The 21,387-nt window shown below is 40.3% G+C and overlaps 1 protein-coding gene across 2 annotated transcripts in view; it reads right to left on the bottom strand.

The window, feature by feature from the left end:
• The window catches only part of LOC132823210 (polypeptide N-acetylgalactosaminyltransferase 10-like), a 96,989-nt gene extending 75,833 nt beyond the window's left edge, over positions 1-21,156 (bottom strand). The window contains exon 1 of one of the 2 annotated variants that reach the window (XM_060836817.1): positions 20,898-21,156. In XM_060836817.1, coding sequence (XP_060692800.1) covers positions 20,898-21,029 — 132 coding nt within the window. In that variant the 5' untranslated portion in view covers positions 21,030-21,156. The remainder of the gene's footprint in view (positions 1-20,897) is intronic. The other variant, XM_060836816.1, reaches the window with a different exon arrangement.
• Between the last annotated feature and the right edge of the window lie 231 nt (positions 21,157-21,387).

The following is a 21,387-nucleotide window of genomic DNA, read 5'->3' as shown; positions in this document are numbered from 1 at the left end:
GACATTGGCGTATGGATTCTTTCTTAATGAAGGATAGTAAATTTGTAAGATATTTCTCTCAAGAATTCAAAAATTTTTTGGAAATTAATTCAGGTACGGCTAGTAACCCGTCAATGATGTGGGAGACCATTAAGGCTTACGCACGGGGTCTGATTATTTCATCCTCAGCAACCCAGAAAAAACTAATGGGAGAACAACAGCATCGACTCGAGGCTCGCTTGAAGGCAGCTGAGACAGCGTATGTTGATAGGCCCTCTTTTGCTAAATTACAAAGAATTACGGCCCTTAGGACAGCCCTGAATACCGTGCTTACCCAAATAGCAAAGAGGGAAATATTATTTGCAAAGCAAAGTTTATATGAATTTGGCGATAAGCCTGGTAGATACCTAGCATTTCTCGCAAGGGAGAAAAAGGCCCCTCAAGCTATCACGTCCATTAGGGAAAGTGCTGGTACTCTGACTCACGATCGTAAAAGGATCAACACAACCTTCCGAAATTTTTACTTTGATTTGTATAAATCGCACGATTGTGAAGATAGAGCCAGGAAGATGCAGTCCTTTTTTAAAAGCCTGGCCATTCCAGACTTAAGCCCGGAACAGGTGTCGGTCCTGAATGCTCCCCGAACAACCCAGGAAATACTTGACACAATCGGCAGCTTCAGAGCGGTAAGGCACCTGGCCCAGATGGATTTCGGGTTGAATTCTACAAAGAGTCTACAGGAGTATTAGCTGGTCCACTTATGGACATGTACAGCTACTCATAGTCAGAGCTGCCTTCCGCCTTCGTTGAAAGAGGCGAATATCTCCCTCATTCTCAAAAAAAGAAAGGACCCAGAAGATTGTGCATCATACAGACCAATATCCTTGCTAAATGTAGACTTTAAAATTAACTCTAAAAAATTAGCATTGAGGCTGGAGAGGGTATTGCCATATATCATAAAAGAAGACTAGACAGGATTTATGAAGGGCCATAAATCATCTAATAATATTAGAAGGGTTTTGAATGTGATTCTAGTCTGCCATCAAGAAAGAATACCAGGATTGGTAGTCCCATTGGACGCGGAGAAGGCATTTGTCAGGGGTAAATGGTCACACCTGTTCTATGCATTGGAAAGGTATTTGCTAAATGGGTCTCAACACTGTATAATGACCCCAAAGCAATCATGATCACCAATGGCTTAGGCTCGGATAGCTTCAGTGTGGGTAGGGGCTGCCGTCAGGGATGTCCTCTCTCACTGTTGCTATTCACGCTAATAATTGAGCCATTAGTGGAAGCTATACGGGCTGACTCTAATATAACAGCCCCGAGGGTTGGCACAGGTATATATAAAATTACCCTTTAAGCAAATGATGTTCTTCTTTTTCTTAGTAATCCTTTGATGTCCGTGCCCCGCCTGATCCAGGTTATTAATTTATTTAGTACATACTCAGGCTACAAAATTAATTTCTCAAAATCAGAGACCACGCCAATGGGTGGTCTCGTTAGTATGTCCTACTTATTGGACGGATCTCACTTTCCCTTTCGGTGGTCTCTGGAGGGTTTTTTATATTTAGGTATTTTTAATCACCCCAATATTTGGCCAGCTATGCAAGGTCAATTTTGTGCAATTACTGGAAAGGATAAGACAGGACCTTCAACGTTCGGTTGTGTGTGGGGGGGGAATCTTCCAATTTCCTGGCTCGGTAGAATAGTTCTAATTAAAATGAATGTCTTGCCCTGTCTCTTATACATATGAGAATGCTCCCGGTGATGCTGCCAAAGCCGGCAATGTGCAAATTGTATGGTTGGCTTGGTTCTTTCATCTGGAATCATAGGTGGCCCCTCATTAAGTTAAAGAAGCTACAGCTTCCACAGGCAAGGGGAGGGATGGATTTTCCAGACTTTAGGAAGTATCAACTGATTTCCCTATTAAGCTACATAGCCGATTGAGTCTTGACTGACCTGCAATCAATCTGGCTGGACATCGAGGCTTCTCAATTAAAGTGCCCACTTATTAACCTCTTATTTTTAGATAAGATGAAAGTCATTATGGACCATAGTAAAAACTCTATAGTATTAAACACAATTAAAGCCTGGAAGATAATGCGGCAAAACTAGGGTAATTCACATAAAACCTCCCCTTGTACTCCTATAATGGGGGTATGGGGTTTTGAACCAGGGCTCACAGATGCCACATTTAAATCCTGGAAGTCCAGGGGTATCTCCTGTTTAGGGGATCTGTTTGATGAGAGGGTCTTGATGTCTTTTGAACAGCTGCACCAGAAATTTGGACTCCTAATGGAGACCTCTTTCGATAATTCCAAATTCGAGATTACATACAGAAGACGACTACATTACTAGATAGCCTTTATAAATCTGATAGAGAACGTAGTGTGTTGTGGCCAATGGGTTTACCCTCAGTCAGCACCCTCCATCATTTATTACATAATAAAGTGTCGGAAGACATGGAACGTTTGCTTCGAACATGGGATCAGGAATTGGGGTTGGAAATATCCACACAAGTGTGGGATGACATCTGGGAAAATGCCAGAAAAATCTCCATCTGTAATAGAACCCAGGCCATTCAGTTAAAGATGCTCCATAGGACTCATATAGCACTGGAACGATTGGCAAAATTTAGGGCAGGAGCATCTCCAATGTGTCCCAAATGTAAAATTGAAGTGGGCACTCTCTCACACTGCTTATGGAGATGTCACAAGATCCACAAATACTGAGTCAGAGTAGCAAACGCTTTGACAGAAATCTTGGGAATGGAAATTAGAGCAGATCCAGTATCTCTTCTCCCGGGTTTTTTGAGCTTGCCTTCCCTGGATATGCACAGGAGGAAATTATTTTCCATTCTCTCCTTGTATGCAAGGAAAACATATCTTAGTAAACTGGGTGGCTGAGGGCTCTGCAGGACTTCCAAATTGGCCCAGGTTAATCATGGGATGTATTCCCCTTGACTTCCTTACAATTATGGTGCACCAAAAAACTGAATTATTCTATAAGATATGGCAGCCCTTCCTGAATTACATAGATACAGATATTTCGGCCATTTTGTAACTTGAGGATTGAAGTGACGTGCAAGGATTAAAGACTAGAAGGTAATTCCAAAATTAAGTGTCCAGAGCATGAGAGAGGAAGTTTTAGATTAGACTTACAGTGTGGAAACAGGCCCTTCAGCCCAACAAGTCCACACCGACACGCCGAAGCGCAACCCACCCATACCCCTACATTTACCCCTTACCTAACACTACGGGCAATTTAGCATGGCCAATTCATTTATTTGTGGTAGCGGTTCTGGCTGGTCTGGGGCCCCTTGGGGGAGGAATCCCGCCTGAATATGGCTTTTTATTATGACTTGATGTTAATTCATTCCGAGCATGTACTTCTATTTAATTACTATGTTATCCTTTTTTTCTCTTGAGTAATGTAAGATACTTTATTATATGCTCTGGTTAGTTATAGGTTAGATTAGTAGTTAGTTGAGTTTTGTCTTTTTTTTCTTTATCTTTTCTTTTCGTTTATTATTTATTTAATATTTAATTGTATATTAGTGTTTGTTTTTGTGTTTTTTATTTTGTTAGTTTGTTAAAACGTTAAATTTTCAATCAAAATATCTATTAATAAAAATAGTAAGGATATTCAAACATAAAATCTTGATGTGTCATTCTTTTGGCGGTTATGTGGAAGTCTGAATTTTCGCAGATTTTAACATTGCTTGATGGGTGGTTGTTTATACCCAGCTATAATTCACTACATTTGAAAATTAGGAGCAGCATTGTAAAGGGATAGGCAAGTTAGCATCATGTACCCTAGACTACCTTTGGGATATACCATGTAGACTTTACCAATATAGATTAAATAAATGGTGACTGGCATCTCCGCATCTTCAGACTGACTTAGATACTGTCATACAAGTTATACAGAGTCATCAATAGTCTGTACATAGATCAGATGTTGTAAGAAGACAGGTCAGACTATATGAACCATTCGTTTAATTCTGAGAAGGCATAGTCCAATTCCTATTTCAAGACTGCCGGCAACTAACTTGAGGATTGAAGTGACGTGCAAGGATTAAAGACTAGAAGGTAATTCCAAAATTAAGTGTCCAGAGCATGAGAGAGGAAGTTTTAGATTAGACTTACAGTGTGGAAACAGGCCCTTCAGCCCAACAAGTCCACACCGACACGCCGAAGCGCAACCCACCCATACCCCTACATTTACCCCTTACCTAACACTACGGGCAATTTAGCATGGCCAATTCACCTGACCCGCACATCTTTGGACTGTGGGAGGAAACCGGAGCACCCGGAGGAAACCCACGCAGACACGGGGAGAACGTGCAAACTCCACACAGTCAGTCGCCTGAGTCGGGAACTGAACCCGGGTCCCAGGCGCTGTGAGGCAGCAATGCTAACCACTGTGCCACCGTGCCGCCCATAACGTCCAGAAGGAAAAACTAGATTGGCTAAATACCCTTCCTAATCCTTTTTGATATTTAATAGTCTTATTGTCCAGGATAGAAGTGAATGAAATCAGAAACATAAAAAGTGATGCATAAGGTCTATGGCCTCTTTAAAGTTTGATGAGGGCAGTTGGGAATGGTGAAGGCAGCAAAATAATGCTCTTTGGAGAATCAGTGTGGATTTGACAGGCCGAATGGCTTGTGTCTTTCAGTTTCAGTCATTTTATTCAGAGAATTTTAAAAGTCAATCCTCCAGTATAAGATACTCAAAGTGTGTGCTAGGTTTACCCTGTAACTCTGGGTTGAGAGCTCTGTAATACCCTACCAAATCCCTAAAAGTTAGAGTAGCCAACCCCCCGAAGGAAGTCACTCTTCTGTTATTATATGCTTGGTAGCCAATTAAGAGAGAAAAAGTGGGAATTTGCCCCACATCAGAGACCTGCTAGCCAGAGATTACTAGCCCTGAAGGTAGTCACATTGCCTGTGGAAGCAGACCAGAGAACCAAGATAAGGTACACAATGTCCTCAGAGAGTGATTCTTCATGGATGATGCCGCACTAACATTCTATACTAAAGGAACACCTTCATGGCACAGGAACAACTCTCATGCCTGTAAAGAATTTAGTTTGACCGTTAGTATCAGGAAGACAAATGTCACAGCCTTGAACTTTGCCATTTCCCATCCAAAGTCATGACAATGTGGTGCTGGAAGTTACTGATAGCTTCACATGTCTCAGCTTCACAGTCACCAACACTGAAATCAACATGCATTACAAAGCTTTAGCTGATAGGTCCAGCTAAGTAAGGGTTTAGGATAACCACCACCTGCTTGAAGACACAAACTGCAATTCTACCAATCCCATAGACTTCCTCACCAGCAAATGCACCAGAGAATGTCACGCCAGAGTGGGAATTCTGATCCACACCAGGTGATGCTTCATACAGAGTTACCCACCATAAAGGATAGAGAACAGTGCTTTAACGCACATTTCTTCAATGCGAATTGACTATCATGCAATTGAAAAGTTTAGATCATTATTTGTACAATGAGAACTTTCCTTACCTGTACTGGCTATAATGTGATTCTGGTACTGCTATTGTGCGATTTTCTTATAACACATGTGAATGGAACTATTGCATTATATCCAAAAAGACTGTAGAGTCATAGAGATGTACAGTACAGAAACAGACCCTTCAGTCCAACTCATCCATGCCGATCAGATAGCCCAACCCAATCTAGTCCCACCTGCCAGCACCTGGCCCATATCCCTACAAACCCTTCCTATTCATGTACTCATCCAAATGCCTCTAAAATGTTGAAATTGTACCGGCCTGCACCGCTTCCCCTGGTAGCTCATTCCATACATGTACCACCCTCTGCATAAAAAAAGTTGTCCCTTAGGTCTCTTTTACATCTTTCCCCTCTCACCCTAAACCTATGCCCTCTAATTCTGGACTCCCCCATCCCAGGGAAAAGACTTTGTCTATTTATCCTATCCATGCCCTTCATGATTTTATAAACCTCTATAAGGTCACCCCTCAGCCTTCGGCGCACCAGGGAAAACAGCCATAGCCTATTCAACCTCTCCCTATAACTCATATTCTCCAACCCTGGCAACATCCTTGCACATCTTTTCTGAACCCTTTCAAGTTTCACAACATCTTTCAAAAGGAAGGAGACCAGAACTGCACACAATATTCCAACAGTGGCCTAACCAATGTCCTGTACAGCAGCAACATGACCCCCAAGCTCCTGTCCTCGACGCTCTGACCAAAAAAGGAAAGCATACCAAATGCCTTCTTCACTATTCTATCTACCTGCAACTCCACTTTCAAGGAGCTATGAACCTGCACTCCAATGTCTCTTTGTTCAGCAACACTCCCTAGGACCTTACCATTAAATGTCTAAGTCCTACTAAGATTTGCTTTCCCAAAATACAGCACCTCACATTTATCTGAATTAAACTCCATCTGCCACTTCGCAGCCCATTGGCCCATCTGATCAAGATCTCATTGAAATCCAAGGTAACCTTCTTTGCTGTCCAATACATCTCCAATTTTGGTGTTATTAGCAAACTTACTAACTATACCTCTTACACTCACATCCAAATCATTTATATAAATGAAGTAGTGGACCCAGCATCAATCCTTAGGCCCTCCACTGGTCATAGGTCTCTAATCTGAAACAGTCTGAAATCTGCACTGGTTAATTAATGGAAAAAAAAGAGTTTAGAAGAATAAGGGAGAATCTAATTGAAACTTACCGGATACCAAGAAGCCTAGACAGAGTGGATGTGGAGAAGATGTTTCCATCAGGACAGGCTAGGACCCAGGGCACAGCCAGGGTTAAATCACAGTAAAAGGACAACCCTTTAGAATAGAGATGAGGAGGAATTTCTTCAGCTAGAAGGTGGTGACTTTGTGAAACTTGTTGCTGCCAAGGGCTATGAAGGTCAATTCATTGAATTATTTAAGACAGAGAGATATAGTTTCTTGATTAGTAAGGAGATCAAGGGCTATAGGGAGAAAACAGGAGAATGAGATTGAAAACAGATCAGCCATGATTGAATGGAGAAGCAGCTTCAATGGGGTGAATTCGTTAATTCTACTCCTACATCTTATGGTCTATGCTCTCTCAGGAACCAAGACTCACTGCAGTGGTTCTTTCTTTTCCTTGTGATATACTTGGAGATGTTTTACTAATCTGTTTATATATTTCTTACTAATTTTATCAGATACCTCAATCTCTCCCTCTTCATTTATTTTCAGTCATCCCTAGCCAGTTTCTAAAATCTTCCTAATCTTCTGGTCCACTAATAATCTAGCAGCATAGTATGTGTGTTATTTTTCAATTTGATACTATCCTTAATGCTCGTCGTTACCCACAGATGGAGAATCCCTCTGGCTGAGACTTTGCCATTACTTCTCTACCATTTTACTATTTAAATTCTTCTCCCAAATCAATTTAATGAATTCTCTCTTCCTACCCTCAACTTCTCCTCATTTAAGTTTAAGACATTAGTTTGAAATCCATATTTCTAACTCTCAAACTGAATGTTAGATTCTATCCTGTGATGATCATTCTTACAGAGAGGATCCTTTCTGACAAAGTCATTAATTAATCCAATCATATTACACATTAAGTACAGTTCAGTATGCTACCATCTGGAGCAACTAATGTCTTTCCCCACTTGATCAGTCCTCTACAGCCATGGTTAATTTAACCAATTCTCACCGCAGTCCCTGTTCTTATCCACACAAACTGCAAGATCATCAAACCAGTTTACAACAGGAAGGCTGGGACTCCTCCATTGCTATCTTCTGGATTTCCATGTCTGCTTCACTCACAAGTCGCATCCTATTGTTCCTGATCATGGACCAAAATTTAAGAACTTAGCCTCAGGTGCATGATTGTTTAGTGGAACCAAGTGTGGAAGTAACCTCCCCATTCCCCAAAGCCTCACAGCATCTCATATTCAGATTGCAACTCAATAACTCAGAGCTGACATTTGCATTTACAAACTTGTACCAGCGACGTGGCTGCATTAGATCACACAGGTGTCAACCAGCTCCTGCAACACAGCAACTACCGTGCCACCTTTATCCTATTTTATTTAACTAACTAGGTTTCAAACTGACAATTATAGTCAATGATTATCTGTATTTATATTATGTGATTTAATAAGGAGTTTAAACTGCTAATAAATTATTGTCCCAATTTACAGAGGGATAAAAAACACAAAGCATAATGTGGGGAAGTGTTGGCCCAGCAGTATCATCACTGAACAATTAGTCCAGAGACCTAGATAATGTTCTGGGGACCAATGTTCAAATTCCACCATTTGGATTTCAGAATCTAATGATGACCACAAATCCATTGTCAGGAAAAACCCATTTGGTTCACTAGTGTCCTTTATGGAAGGAAATCTGCCATCCTTATCTGTTCTGACTTACATGTGACTTCAGACCCACACAAGTGTGGTTGACTCTTAACTGCCTTTTGTTTTAGGGATGGGCAATGAATGCCAGCCTGCCATTGACACCAACATCCTGTGAATGAACAGAAAAAAACTCACAAGAAATATGACCAGGAGTAGCTCATATTCATAGGCCAAATCATCATGCCTGTTTCACCATCCAATATGGCCATTGCTGACCTTTCACTTTAAACACAATTTCTGGTCCATTCCTCATATTCTTAGGCTCCCTAACAGAATGAAAATTTATCTATCCCAACTTTAAATGTATTCAATGATGGAAATGCCACAATTCACTGGGGTGTTAACGTTTATATAATCATATTGTTAAGTTTGCTAATGTATTTAAAGCTAAGAAGGAACAGGTGACAGCTGCTAATGGTCTGAGCACATATATAATGGGGGCCACCTACAAACACTAGGGGTGGAAGGAATTAAGAGATTGCATAGTAAATAAACACTATCCACAAAGTAAGGTGTCTTGGTTTGGTTTTGCTTCACTGTCTGGCTTGGATGCTTACTGACAGTGGTAGCAGATCATGGCTGTCTAAAGGTGAAGATAAAATAAAAAGAGTCATTTTCAGAGAGAGATGATCATAATTTAAGCTATGTTTGAAAAGAATAGCCAAAAGTTAGTGTAAGAATTTAGAATGTTATTTCCCACTCTTGTTCTGTGAAGCTGAATCTTATGATCAAGGGAAAATTGAAGTGGATATGGTACACAGAATGCATTGTTGCCAAAGGAAAAAGCAAGGTGTTGCCTTGACAATCTACTTCTTACTAAAAGCAGAATCAAGTGTAAAATATTCAGAGCTAGATGTTCAAGATTTGGTACTGAGGAAGGGTTGAATAATCTATTAATACGAATGGATGACTTTTTAAAATAATTGGTTGAATAAATGAATATAAGGAGAAGTCAAACTTAAATTTAGAAAGCAGGATGGAAGTTCTGTAGAGTAATAAATAATGGAATTCATTAAAAAAAAATGGAATTTCAGACAATATGCAAGACTTCAAAAACTCTATTCGGAAATTCCTAATTAAGCATTTGCCTTCAAATTGGTGGATTGTGTTAAGGGGTCAAACCTTAACTCAGTAATAATCAGAGTTGTGTTTACAAAAAGAACAGATCTGTTTGGAACAGATGTCAGAAATCTTAAGAATATTTCAAAGGAAAACATTTTCAGTAACCTAGGCTCAATGGGATTTTCAGCTCTAACACACAGTATCTGTGGAGAGAACTTTTCAAGTCCATATGTCTCTTCTTTAAAACCCAAGGAAAGCTAATAAGACAGCATCACAGCCCAGAGAAAAATACTTTAACAAAGTTGTAACATAGAATTGAAGGTATGGAAAAAATAAAAACTTTCCATCTTGTACTTCATATACATGGAAAATGAATTTAGTCTGTCTACAATAAGAATGGACAAGGTAAGTGGAGAAATGGATAGCCTCCAGACTGAGAGCAATAGTTAAATTCCTGACAATGTGCAGGGGTTGGGGAGCTTGTCAATGATGAATTTAGGGATGCACCATATGTGAACATGAGAGTAAATTGTCCCTTTCGCTGATGAAAAGTGTGAAAGAAATCACATAATAAGACGAGATGTTTCACAAAAAAATCAGCAGATCAACTGAGTTGTTAGTTAATACCTGCCCTGACAGTGGCAAGTAAAGAACTCACTACAATTAGCTGGGCGCAACAGTCCATATTAATTGGCTTTGTTAGAAATCTAAAGATTCCCTCAGTAATGAGTGATTAATACCTGCCTTGGGGAGGACTTTATGAAAATATTCCACTTCTTCTGAGCACTTGAATGAACTGCATCAAGGGAGAACAGCATTCATTCAGGCCAAAGGTTCACAGAACATGTGGCATTGCCCAAAGCCATTAGGAACAAATGTTAATCCAAGGGATGTACTATGTTGCAAAAGAGAAGAGCAGAAAAGAGTGCAAAGGTCTCTACGAGTTTAGGTAGCAATGGAGAACAGTAATTTTACAGACTGGCAACCAAACAATAAGAACATATTCCGTGAGGTTAATTAGCACTGACTGCACACTTCAAGAATCTGAACAAGCCATAGAAAGGGATAAGTTCCCATGTACTCTGTGCACCTAAATGTTGCACAATTGAAATTACGGGAGATGAAAAGCCAACTGAATAGAGACAAAATGATACTGAGACATAGGACAAAGCTATTTACTTCCAAGGAAAACAACCTATAGTCACTAAAGATACATTCATGCCAGAGGGAGCCAGCTTCGTTTTTAATTCATTCATGGGATATGGTCATCACTGGCTGGGACAGCATTTATTGCCCAGCCCTAGTTGCTCTTGAAGTTGGTGGCGAGCTGCTTTCTTGAACTGCTGCAATCCATTCAATATAGGTATATCCACAATGTCATAAGGAAAAGGAGCTTCACTCTGTTTGACCCCATGACACTGAACGTTCGATGAACAGTGCAGGAGGGCAAGCTGGGAGCAGCACCAAGCATACCTGAAGAGGAGGTGTCAACTTGGTGAAGCTACAGAATAGGACTATTTATATGCCAAAGAGCATAAGCAAGTGACAGATCGAGCCAAATGATTTAACAGATAACAAATCAGATGTGTGCTCTGCAGTCTTGTCATGGATAGTGATGGAGAATTAAACAATTCACTGGAAGAAGCGGCTCCACAGTTATCCCCAATCTCAATGATGTGGGAGTCAGCACATCAGTGTGAGAAAGGCTTATGCCCGAAACGTCGATTCTCCTTCTCCTTTGATGCTGCCTGACCTGCTGTGCTTTTCCAGCAACACATTCATCTTAGCCTCCTCCCATGATCCCCAGTATCACAGATGCCACTCTTCAGCCAATTCACTTCACTCCAAAATGATACCAAAACAAAAAGAGACTGAAGACACTGAATAATGTAAAGTCTAAGGGTGCTAACAACCTTCCTAAGATAATCCTGAAGACTTGTGTTTCAGAACTTGCTACATCCCTAGCCAAGCTGTTCTACTACAGCTACAAGCCTAGCATCAACCTGACAACATGGAAGATTTCCTAGGGATGCCCTGTCTGCAAAAGCAAAGCATACCCAACCAGGCCAATTACCATCTCAAGTCTGCTCTTGGATCATCATCAGCAAAGTAACAGAAGGTATCATTAACAGTGTTATCAAGCAACACTTGCTCAGCAGCAACCTGCTCACTGCTGCTTAGTTTTGGCTCTGCCAGGGCTATTCTGCTCCAAATTCTTGAAGTCTTCATTCAAACATGGTCCCAAGGGCTAAATTACAGAGATGAATTCACTGAAGTGAAAGTGACTGCCCTGGATCAAAATTGGAGTCAAAGAAAATCACAAAGAAAGCTTTCTACTATTTAGAGTCATAAGGATGATGATTGTGGTAGCTGGAGCTCTGTCATTTCACTTCCAGGACATCTCTGCAGGAGATCCTCAGGATAGTATCCTCGGTCCAACCACCTTCAGCTGCTGCATCAATGAACTTTCCTCTATAAAATCAAAGTGGAAATGTTCACTAATGATTACATGATGTTCAGCACCATTTGTGAGTCCTCTGATACTGAAGCAATCATTGTCCACATGTATCAAGGCCTGAAAGAGAATCAGCCTTGATCTGACAAGTGGCAAATGACATTCACTCCTTATAGTGTCAGGTAATGACCATCTCCAACAAGAGGAAATCTAGCCATCACCCTTAAACATTCAATGACATTAACTTCACTGAATCTCCTGTCAACATCCTGCCAGAAACCGTAGTAAGAGTGGACCTGGAAACGTAATGAAAGGAATTCTGCTCACAGAACAGTGAGATTTTAATTATAGTAACAGTAGTATTTCAGAATGAGACAGGAGGCCAAGTTAATATCAAAGTTTGACAAGAGCAAGGTCCATGGAACAAGCCAGGTACACCACAAGTTTAAGCCCCTTTGATCAAGATGTGCTTGTGACTACAAACTGATTAAGCTAAGCTGAAAAAGGTTGCAGACTACTACATAAGAGTGTACCAGCCTTATCACATGGATGGATATGCACAGAAAAACAAAAGTGTTTCCTATGGGATGTACAAGGCTAATGCTGGACTAATGGCTCAAGGTTTTAATGAAAAGCTCAATGACCAAGATGTTAAGAATGGCTCTCCTACTGCAGGAACATGATCTTGAAAATCATACCTCTGAGCAAAATAATTCTGGGAGTAGAAATCTGTCTATGTAAAAGCTGCATTTTGCAACTTTAAATGAGAATTATTTTTTAAACAACTTAAAGGACAAGATGATCTAGAAGGGAAGCTGCGGAAATTTAATAAATGTTTCTTTGGGTTGAATAATGCAGTGAAAGTATAGTACATCTCAGTTTGGTCATCCTGCTGGAAGGTTCCATTCACCTTAAAATTGGACTCAAAGTTTTACTGATATCACAGAACCGAGACAGCCCTCTTTACAATGCAAGTTGATGATTTTCTGTGGGGAGGGTCTGCAGCATTCAAACAGACAAAAAAACATTGGAACTTGTCCTGATTTGGAGATGCCGGTGTTGGACTGGGGTGTACAAAGTTAAAAATTACACAACACCAGGTTACAGTCCAAAAGGTTTCTTTGCAAGCACTAGCTTTCAGTTGACAACCACCTGATGAAGGAGCAGTACTTCGAAAGCTAGTGTGCTTTCAAAGAAATCTGTTGGACTATAATCTCATGATGTGTGATTTTTAATATGGGAACTTGTGATTGGCAGTAATGTTTCAGCAGCCTTTAAATGTATTGGATTACCTAGCAAATTGAACAAATGAGAAAGGTTTTGGATCAAAAAATCTTTCCTGGAACAGATTACTTACATCCCATTTAATTGGGCTGGGTCCTCCCCGAGAAAAGATCCTGTATTCAAGGTAGAAAATAGACTAGTTAACAAGTTTGTTTCTTCGATTAAGCTGATTGTAAGACGCAAGGGTAGATGTGCACCATTCAATGAGGTCCTGGTTTTTTTTCCATCCTCAACTCCACTTTATTGCTTTTACCCCATAATCCTCAATTCCCTCATTAATTTAAAATCTCTCAACCCCGGATATAGTTAACAATTCTACCTCTACAGTAGAAAATTCCACAGATTTGCCAGCCTCAGATAAGAAATTCCTCCTCATCACTGACTTAAAAAGACAACAGCTTATTCTGAGGTTATGTTTGTTGGCCTTAGACTCTCGTCAAAAGGAAACAACCTTCCCCAATCTACCTTATCGAGTTACTTAAGAATATTATATGTTTCAAGAAGGTTGCCATTCATTCCTCTAAAATCCAATGAGTTCAAACCTGACCTTCTCAACTTGTCCTCAAAGACAGTTCCTCCATTACCAGGATCAATCTTCTCTGACTGTCTCCAATATCAGTATATGTTTCCTTGGATAGGAGCTGAAAATGTGTTGCTGGAAAAGCGCAGCAGGTCAGGCAGCATCCAAAGAGCAGTGGAATCGACGTTTCGGGCATGAGCCCTTCTTCAGGAATTTAGCCTGACCTGCTGCGCTTTTCCAGCAACACATTTTCAGCTCTGCTCTCCAGCATCTGCAGTCCTCGCTTTCTCCTTGGATAGGGGATCAAGTTCACAGTATTCCAGCTGTGGTCTGACCAGTGCCCTGTACAGATTTAATGAAAGTTTCCTGCTTTTATAATCTATTGCCTTTGAAATAAAGGTCAACAATCCATTTGCATTTCCTATTCCCGAGACGTTATGCTAGCCCTTTATGATTTATGCACAAAGACTTCTAATCCCTCTACAGCTTTCTGCAGTCTTTGTCTATTTAAATAATATTCAGATGCTTTATTCTTCCTGCCAAAGTGCAAGACCATACATTTTACCATAGGTTCCATCTGTCAAGTTTCTGTCCATTAGGTTAATCTTTCAAAGCCTCTGTAGATATTTTTGGCATGCTCAGCACTTGCTTTTCCACCTATTTTTGTACTATCTGCAAACTTGGTTATTGTACATTCACTCTATTCATTCAAATCAAGCCATTAAATTATATTGTAAATAATTGTAGTTGCAGCACAAATCCTTGTCGCACTCCACTAGTTACAGATTGTCATCCTGAAAATTCCATCCCTTATTCCAACGCTGTCTTTTATTAGTCAGTCATTCCTCTATTGTAACATACTACCTCCAATACATTGAGCTCTCATCTTGTTAAGTTATCTAACAGATGGTATCTTACCAAACACCTTAACTCATCGAAGTATATTACATCCACTGCTTTCCCCTATCTTTCCCATTACCTTCCCAAAGAATTCTTAGAAATTTTTCAGGCAGTATTTCTGCTTCATTAAGCCATGCTGACTCTGCTTGACCATATGGTGCATTTCAAAATGTTCTGCTGTTACAGCTTTTGTAAGAAACTCTAACATTTTCCCCAATGACAGATGTAAAGCTAATTATCGTACAGTTCCTGTTTATCATTTCCTTTCCATTTTAAATGAAATAGAGTCAAACAGCATGGAAATTGGCCCTTCGGTCTAACCAGCCTATGTTGAACATAATCCCAAACTAAACTAGTCCCACCTGCCTGCTCCTTGCCCATATTCCTCTAAACTTTTCCTATTCGTGTACTTATCAAAAAGTGTCTTTTAAATATGGTAACATTTGCAAGTTGCCAATCCTCTGGGACTTTTCACAAATCTAATGTTTCTTGCAAAATTACCACTGTAACTATCATCATAGTAGCTACTTCTTTTCATATCCTTGGATGCATCCCATTAGGTCTAGGGGACTTATCAGTCTTTACTGTAACTAGTTTTTTTGGTACATTTTCTCTGTTGATAGCTATTGTGTTTAAATCTTCTCCTTCTTTTGCCCCTTGAATATTTAGTATTTTTGGGACACTATTCGCATCTTCTCCTGCGAAGATTGGTGCAGAGCATCATTCGACTCCTCTGCCATTTCCTGTCTTCCCACCATTATTTTCCCTTATCATTACTTCATCGTATCTTTTCTTTTAATTTGATGCTATCCTTAACTTTTCTGGTTCACGGTTTGGCTTATCCCCTTCCTAAAATCCTCTTTCCTTACTGGAATACGTAATCCATGAGCTCTCTTTGCTGCTAAACTCCTTTACCAATCCACTGCAGTTAACTCTGTCCTTGCTACTTTGAAATTACTCTTGTTTATGTTTCTGACCCAAGTTTCTCCCACTCAAACGGAATGCTAAATTCTACCACTTTACAATCATTCCGATGGGAACATTTACTCTGACATCACTTATTAAAGCTGCCTCATTACACATGTTCAGATCCAAAATAGTCCGATTCCTGTTTAGATTCACAACATCTAGTTCCAGGAAATTGTATTTTCTTCCTCATGGCTACCCTGGACAATCGGACTATCTCAACCTACATAAGATTAAAGTCAACCAAGCTTAACATACAGCCTTTTTATTTAAAAAAAATGCCCTCACTATCTCCTGATTTCTACTCTGTCACACCATATAGCTATTGCTGGGCTACCCTGAGGCATTGCCATCTTTTTATTTCTTACCTCCACCCTCATGGATTCTACATTTTCTGATCCAACGTAACTTCAAGCCATTGAACATACCCTATCCCATCCTTGCTACCTTACCGTTCTTCTTGACCAACATTTTATAAAGTTACAGATTGCTGAATATTTAGTTTCCAGCTTTGATCTCCTTTTAACTATGTCTCCCTAATGACTATAACATTGAACTCATCAACCTATGCCATTAATTAATTTTGTTCTGAATACTACGTGCACTCAGATAATGGGCCATTAATTTCTCATTTTTACCATCTTCCCCCTTTGTAACTATTTATTGCTGTTTTTCTATATTTGTACACTCTTGTCACTTCCTGTATTACTGAGTATCGTACACAAATAGCCACCTTGTAATTCAACCATATTCTTTTGCTTTGTGAGCCTACGCTTACCCTCTCCAAATCCTCCCTACCCCTAGAATTATAGAATTTTACAGTACAGGAGAAAGCCATCCATTCCATTGTGTTTATACTGGCTACCAAAAGAGCTACCCAACCAGTCCCACTCTCCAGCCCTCGCTCCACAGCTTTCTAAATTCATCACTTTCAAATACATATCCAGCTCTTTTTTGAAACCTGCCTCCACCACTTTCTCAGGTAGCATATTCCAAATCCTAACAAATCTGAATAAAGAAGTTTACCAGCTGACTCCTATTGCTCTTGCTGACAATCTTCAAATTGCACCCACTTGTTAGTTTAAAGCCCTCTCTAAAGCCCAACTTATTCAACGTGTCAGGACACTAGCCCCAGCATGATTTAAGTGAAGCCTGAACTCCCACCAAAATTGCTCACTTCTGCCCCAGCACTGGTGCCAATACCTCACAACCTGAAACTCAGATTGGTGGAGTAGCAGATAGTGAAGGGGGCTGTTAGCAAATGCAGCAGAGTGTAGATAGATTGGGGGGTTAGGCAGAAAAATGACAGATGGAGTTCAATCCCAACAAATGCGAGGTGATGCATTTTGGAAGATCCGATTCAAGAGTGATCTACAGTAAATGGAAAAGCCCTTAGGAAATTGATGTACAGAGAGAGCTGGGTGTTCAGGTCCATTGTACCCTGAAGGTAGCAACGCAGGTCGATAGAATGGTCAAAAAGGCACAGGGCACACTTACCTTCATTGGACAGGTTATTGAGTACAAGAGTTGGCAGAAAATAAGCAACAGGTTTAAGGATCTGGATCGGCGCAGGCTTGGAAGGCCGAAGGGCTTGTTTCTGTGTTGTAATCTTCTTTGTTTGTTCATTTCACCCTCACCAATCATCAACTTTAACTACCCTTTGCTAGGGTAGATTACTGCCCACAGCAGTAATTTAGAAGTTATTACACTGAAGGTTCTGTTGTCTAAATGACCCTTCTAACTGCTCAAAATCTTTCAGGAGAATCTCCTTTCCAGTCCTATTCATGCCATTGGTATGAATGTGGTTGACGACAACTGGATCCCTCCTCTCCAGTTCTTTCCCTAGCCCAGAGATGTTCTTAACTCTTGGCATAGGGCAGGCAATATAGCCTTTGAGACTCCCACTCATGGCTGTAGAGAACAGTATCTATCCCTTAACCTTACTATTCTCTACCATTACTACACTGATGTTTTCTACTTCCATTTGTACACCTCTGTACAAAAGTTCTGTGGTCAACTTGTTCACCTTCTCTGCACTGCCCATTTCTGAGCACACAAGTTGCAAGAACTTTGTTGAGTGGAGCCAAGGCTCCACAATTGCAACTCTCTAGCTTTCCATACCCACCTCAACTGTAGTCACACTCTTCTGTTCATAATCACAGACCAATTTTGAATTACCTCTTCTGAGCAAAACCAGCTCTGGAGTCATTTGGAACAAGGTAATGTGCCCCTTTCTGATGTATGCGATGTCTACCACTCCTCCACGCTGATTTGGGATTTCTTGAGCTGCAAACACTTATCGCAGATGTAGTCACTCTGGATCACACTGGCGTCCAGCAGTTTCCATACAATGCAGCAGTAACACATCACCTATCCTGCCATCACTATTGTATTTGATTTAATTTATAAATTAATTACTCAGAAATGTAAAAAGATCAGGGAATATAATGATTAGATTAGATTCCCTACAGTGTGGAAACAGGTCCTTCGGCCCAACAAGTCCACACTGACCCTCCGAAGAGTAACCCACCCAGATCCCATTTGACTAATCACCGAAGACTATGGGCAATTTAACATGGCCAATTCACCTGACCTGCACATCTTTGGATTGTGGGAGTAAACCGGAGCACCCAGCGGAAACCCACACAGACACAGGGAGAATGTGCAAACTCCACACAGACAGTCGCTGGAATCGAACCTGGGTCCCTGGCACTTTGAGGCAGCAGTACTAACCACTGAGCCACCATGCATGATACTTAATGTTTATTATTTAAATCACCAGTATCAATTAAACAACAATTTTAAAATAGCAAAATAAAATGCTGGACACCTAAACATAAATTGACGATCTTACATTTACTTTAAAAGACTAGAACCATTCACCAGTCATATTCTCAAATCAGCATCTTTCCCTGCATTTGTGTCATGCTGTGATTTGTGACATCAACGCAGGTAAGACTCTTGATGCATGCCTTTTATCTTCTTTTCCATACCTCTCACTCTGGAGAGACTGCTCCTTGCATTCAACATCAGTTAAAGCACCACCCCCCGCCTTTGAACTGAATTCCCACTTGAACAAATTTCCTGTAGTACACTCACTCATCTTGCATCTCACTTCACTCAAGTCTCCTGCATATTGATAATGTTCCGTACTGACCACGCGAGGCAACAAAACCTCTTTCTTATACAGATCTGCTCAGTATTAGCTTATTTCTTAGCCACAGTGAGCAACACTTCATTTAAATAAAAAGAACTCAAAATGGTTGAACTCTAATTGCCACATCAGGCCTACTATAATTTGATTATTTTACTTAAAAAGTTATTGCCCGAACCTGACTTTAACTCTAAAATTGGACTTGAAAAGGACATACCAGTTGAATTCCCACTCAAAACAAATTCCCACCAGTACATCGCTTGTTGTTTGTGTCACTCCACTGAAATCGCCAACACACTAACCTGTGTCTAACCATCTAGTTTGGATCCAGATTGACAAGTGTAGACAATATCAAAAGATTCACAGTTCTCTAGTGAAGAAAATTTTTCTCAGTCCTAAATGATTGGGAGAAAATTTTTAAATGTCATAAGAAAGTAACGATTAATTTATACAAGTCACTGGTTGGACCTCTTACGGTTCTGGATGCCACACTACAGAAAGGACATGAACGTATCGGACAGAATGCAGAAGAGTTTTGCAAGAACAGCTCATTCAATTAGAAGTTGAGACTGTTTTTCTTGGAGAACAGATTTAATTGAAGTTTTCAATATCCAAGAAGTCTGGACAGAGTAGACAGGAAGGAACAGTTCACACTCATGACTGACTTGAGAACAGAGGGCCCAGTTTTGAAGTGTGTTGCAAAAGAAGCACACAAGGTGAGAAAAAAATGTTTTCCATACAGCAGGAAATAAGGTATGGAATGCACTGTCTGGCGCATAGTGGTGGCAGGTTTAATTAAGGCATTTGGGAGCATTGGATAATTATTTAGATAGAAATAATACACAGGGTGGACAGAAAAGGTAGGTGGGTCGCATAATGTTAAAGTTATAAGAAAGCAACACCGACATGATGGGCTGAATGGCCTCATGCTGCACCTTAACAATTCTGTGAACTGCACAGTGCATTGTTAGACAATAACATTACTTAAAGGAAAATCAACTTTGGATAGATTTACATTATTTTTTTCTGAAGAGCAATCAAATTGAATTCAAAGTAACCTAATGGTTTTATAATATTTCTAAAAGTGTTTAACTGGCTGTGAAGAAAGTTGACCAGCACAAGATCATAAGATACTGTATCCAAGTCTTTTGCAGCACAAACGTTCCAGATAAATAGTTTGGGTTTCACTCATCAACGGACTGTCTATCAGAAGTGTGAAACAGTTATCAGATGAATGAAGGGGCACTTTCTTTTCAAATTATTGCAAAACAAACTAATCGGTAGTACCTTGTGATGGCAGTCAGCAGAAAATACACAATATTAATCTAAAATCGCTCTGCTTATTGAAGAACGAAAAGCTATTTCAGGAGTCGTCAATTCTGATAATACTTACAGTGCCACTTTCACGTCTGTAGGATGCAATTTAATTCCACAAATGCAAAACGAGATTCTTAGAAGGGCTAGTTTCTCACTACTTCAATTTGACATGGTCATTAATTATTACTCCAGTGAACTGCCAAGTGAGGTTTAAAGTGTCTCCAAGCTCCTTAGCATGCACTCCTCCACGTCTTCGAATGAACGTATATTTATTTAATTGTCGAAATGTTTAGAACTGTTACGCACACCATCTTAACATTTAACAATTGCATACAGGGGGAGAAAGCATTCCTATACAGAACAATCGGCCCGCTTATTTGAACAGGCGTCTGGCTAACTGAATTTTCCAGCACCACTCTGATCTAAACTCTATTCTCTAACTGGATCCACACAGCGGTTCTTATCTGAGCCGATTCGCTGCAGTGTAAATATAGCATCGAATATCAAGGAAGTAAGGAAGCTGACAAAGCCCCTCCTCTGGAGTCTATACACAGGAACAGAATATCGGGGATTTTAGAAGTTCCTTAATTGTACATCGGTGACCCATACCCAAAACAGCTGCTCTCAAAAAACGTAAACAATCTAAAATCAACATTTTAAATCTCCCTCTCTATATTTTATAAGCAACCGATACATCAACACATTTTTAGGCACCACAACAGGTATGAAATCATACAAGTTTGAGTTCATATCATAAAGGTAAATAAGTGCACGACCCTGATGAATAATACTTGCACCACAGCTGGTCCCAGGTATTAGAACTCAGCTGGGAATGTGTGATTTCATACCTGCACCACTTCAGCTGGGCTCTCTAACTGCTTCTCCCTGTACAGAGACCACAGCCCGACGTTCGGGAGGAAAACTATGGTTAGGAGGATTAAGCCGGCCACCTGAAGAAGTCTCTTTTGCCTCCGCCTCATCTCCCAGTGTCTGTTGAACAAGAGACTTTGCTATCAGTAAGAATGTATCCAACTTTCTCCCTGCAGCTCCTCGCAGATACTGAACCAGGGACTTCCGCTGGCTGGTACCATTATCCCGATGGGGGAGATTTCTAAACTCAGAACATCCAGTCACCAAAGTATTCGTCTAATTCCATTTCAGCTCGACATATTTCTTGTTATTGTAGTTATTGATTATCTATATTTGAACAATTTAAATTTAAAGGTATAACTTTGGTATTTTTGTAACTGTATCATTCAGAAAAACACCCTCACGCGGTTTCAATCGCTCCTCCGAGTGGGTTGTGACTGTAGAACCCGGAGTATCACTGAGTCCCAG

Source organism: Hemiscyllium ocellatum, chromosome 16 (assembly GCF_020745735.1).
Source record: "Hemiscyllium ocellatum isolate sHemOce1 chromosome 16, sHemOce1.pat.X.cur, whole genome shotgun sequence".
Lineage (NCBI taxonomy): Eukaryota > Metazoa > Chordata > Chondrichthyes > Orectolobiformes > Hemiscylliidae > Hemiscyllium > Hemiscyllium ocellatum.
Note: the sequence above shows the minus strand (reverse complement) of the source record. Positions and strands in the feature narration are given on the sequence as shown.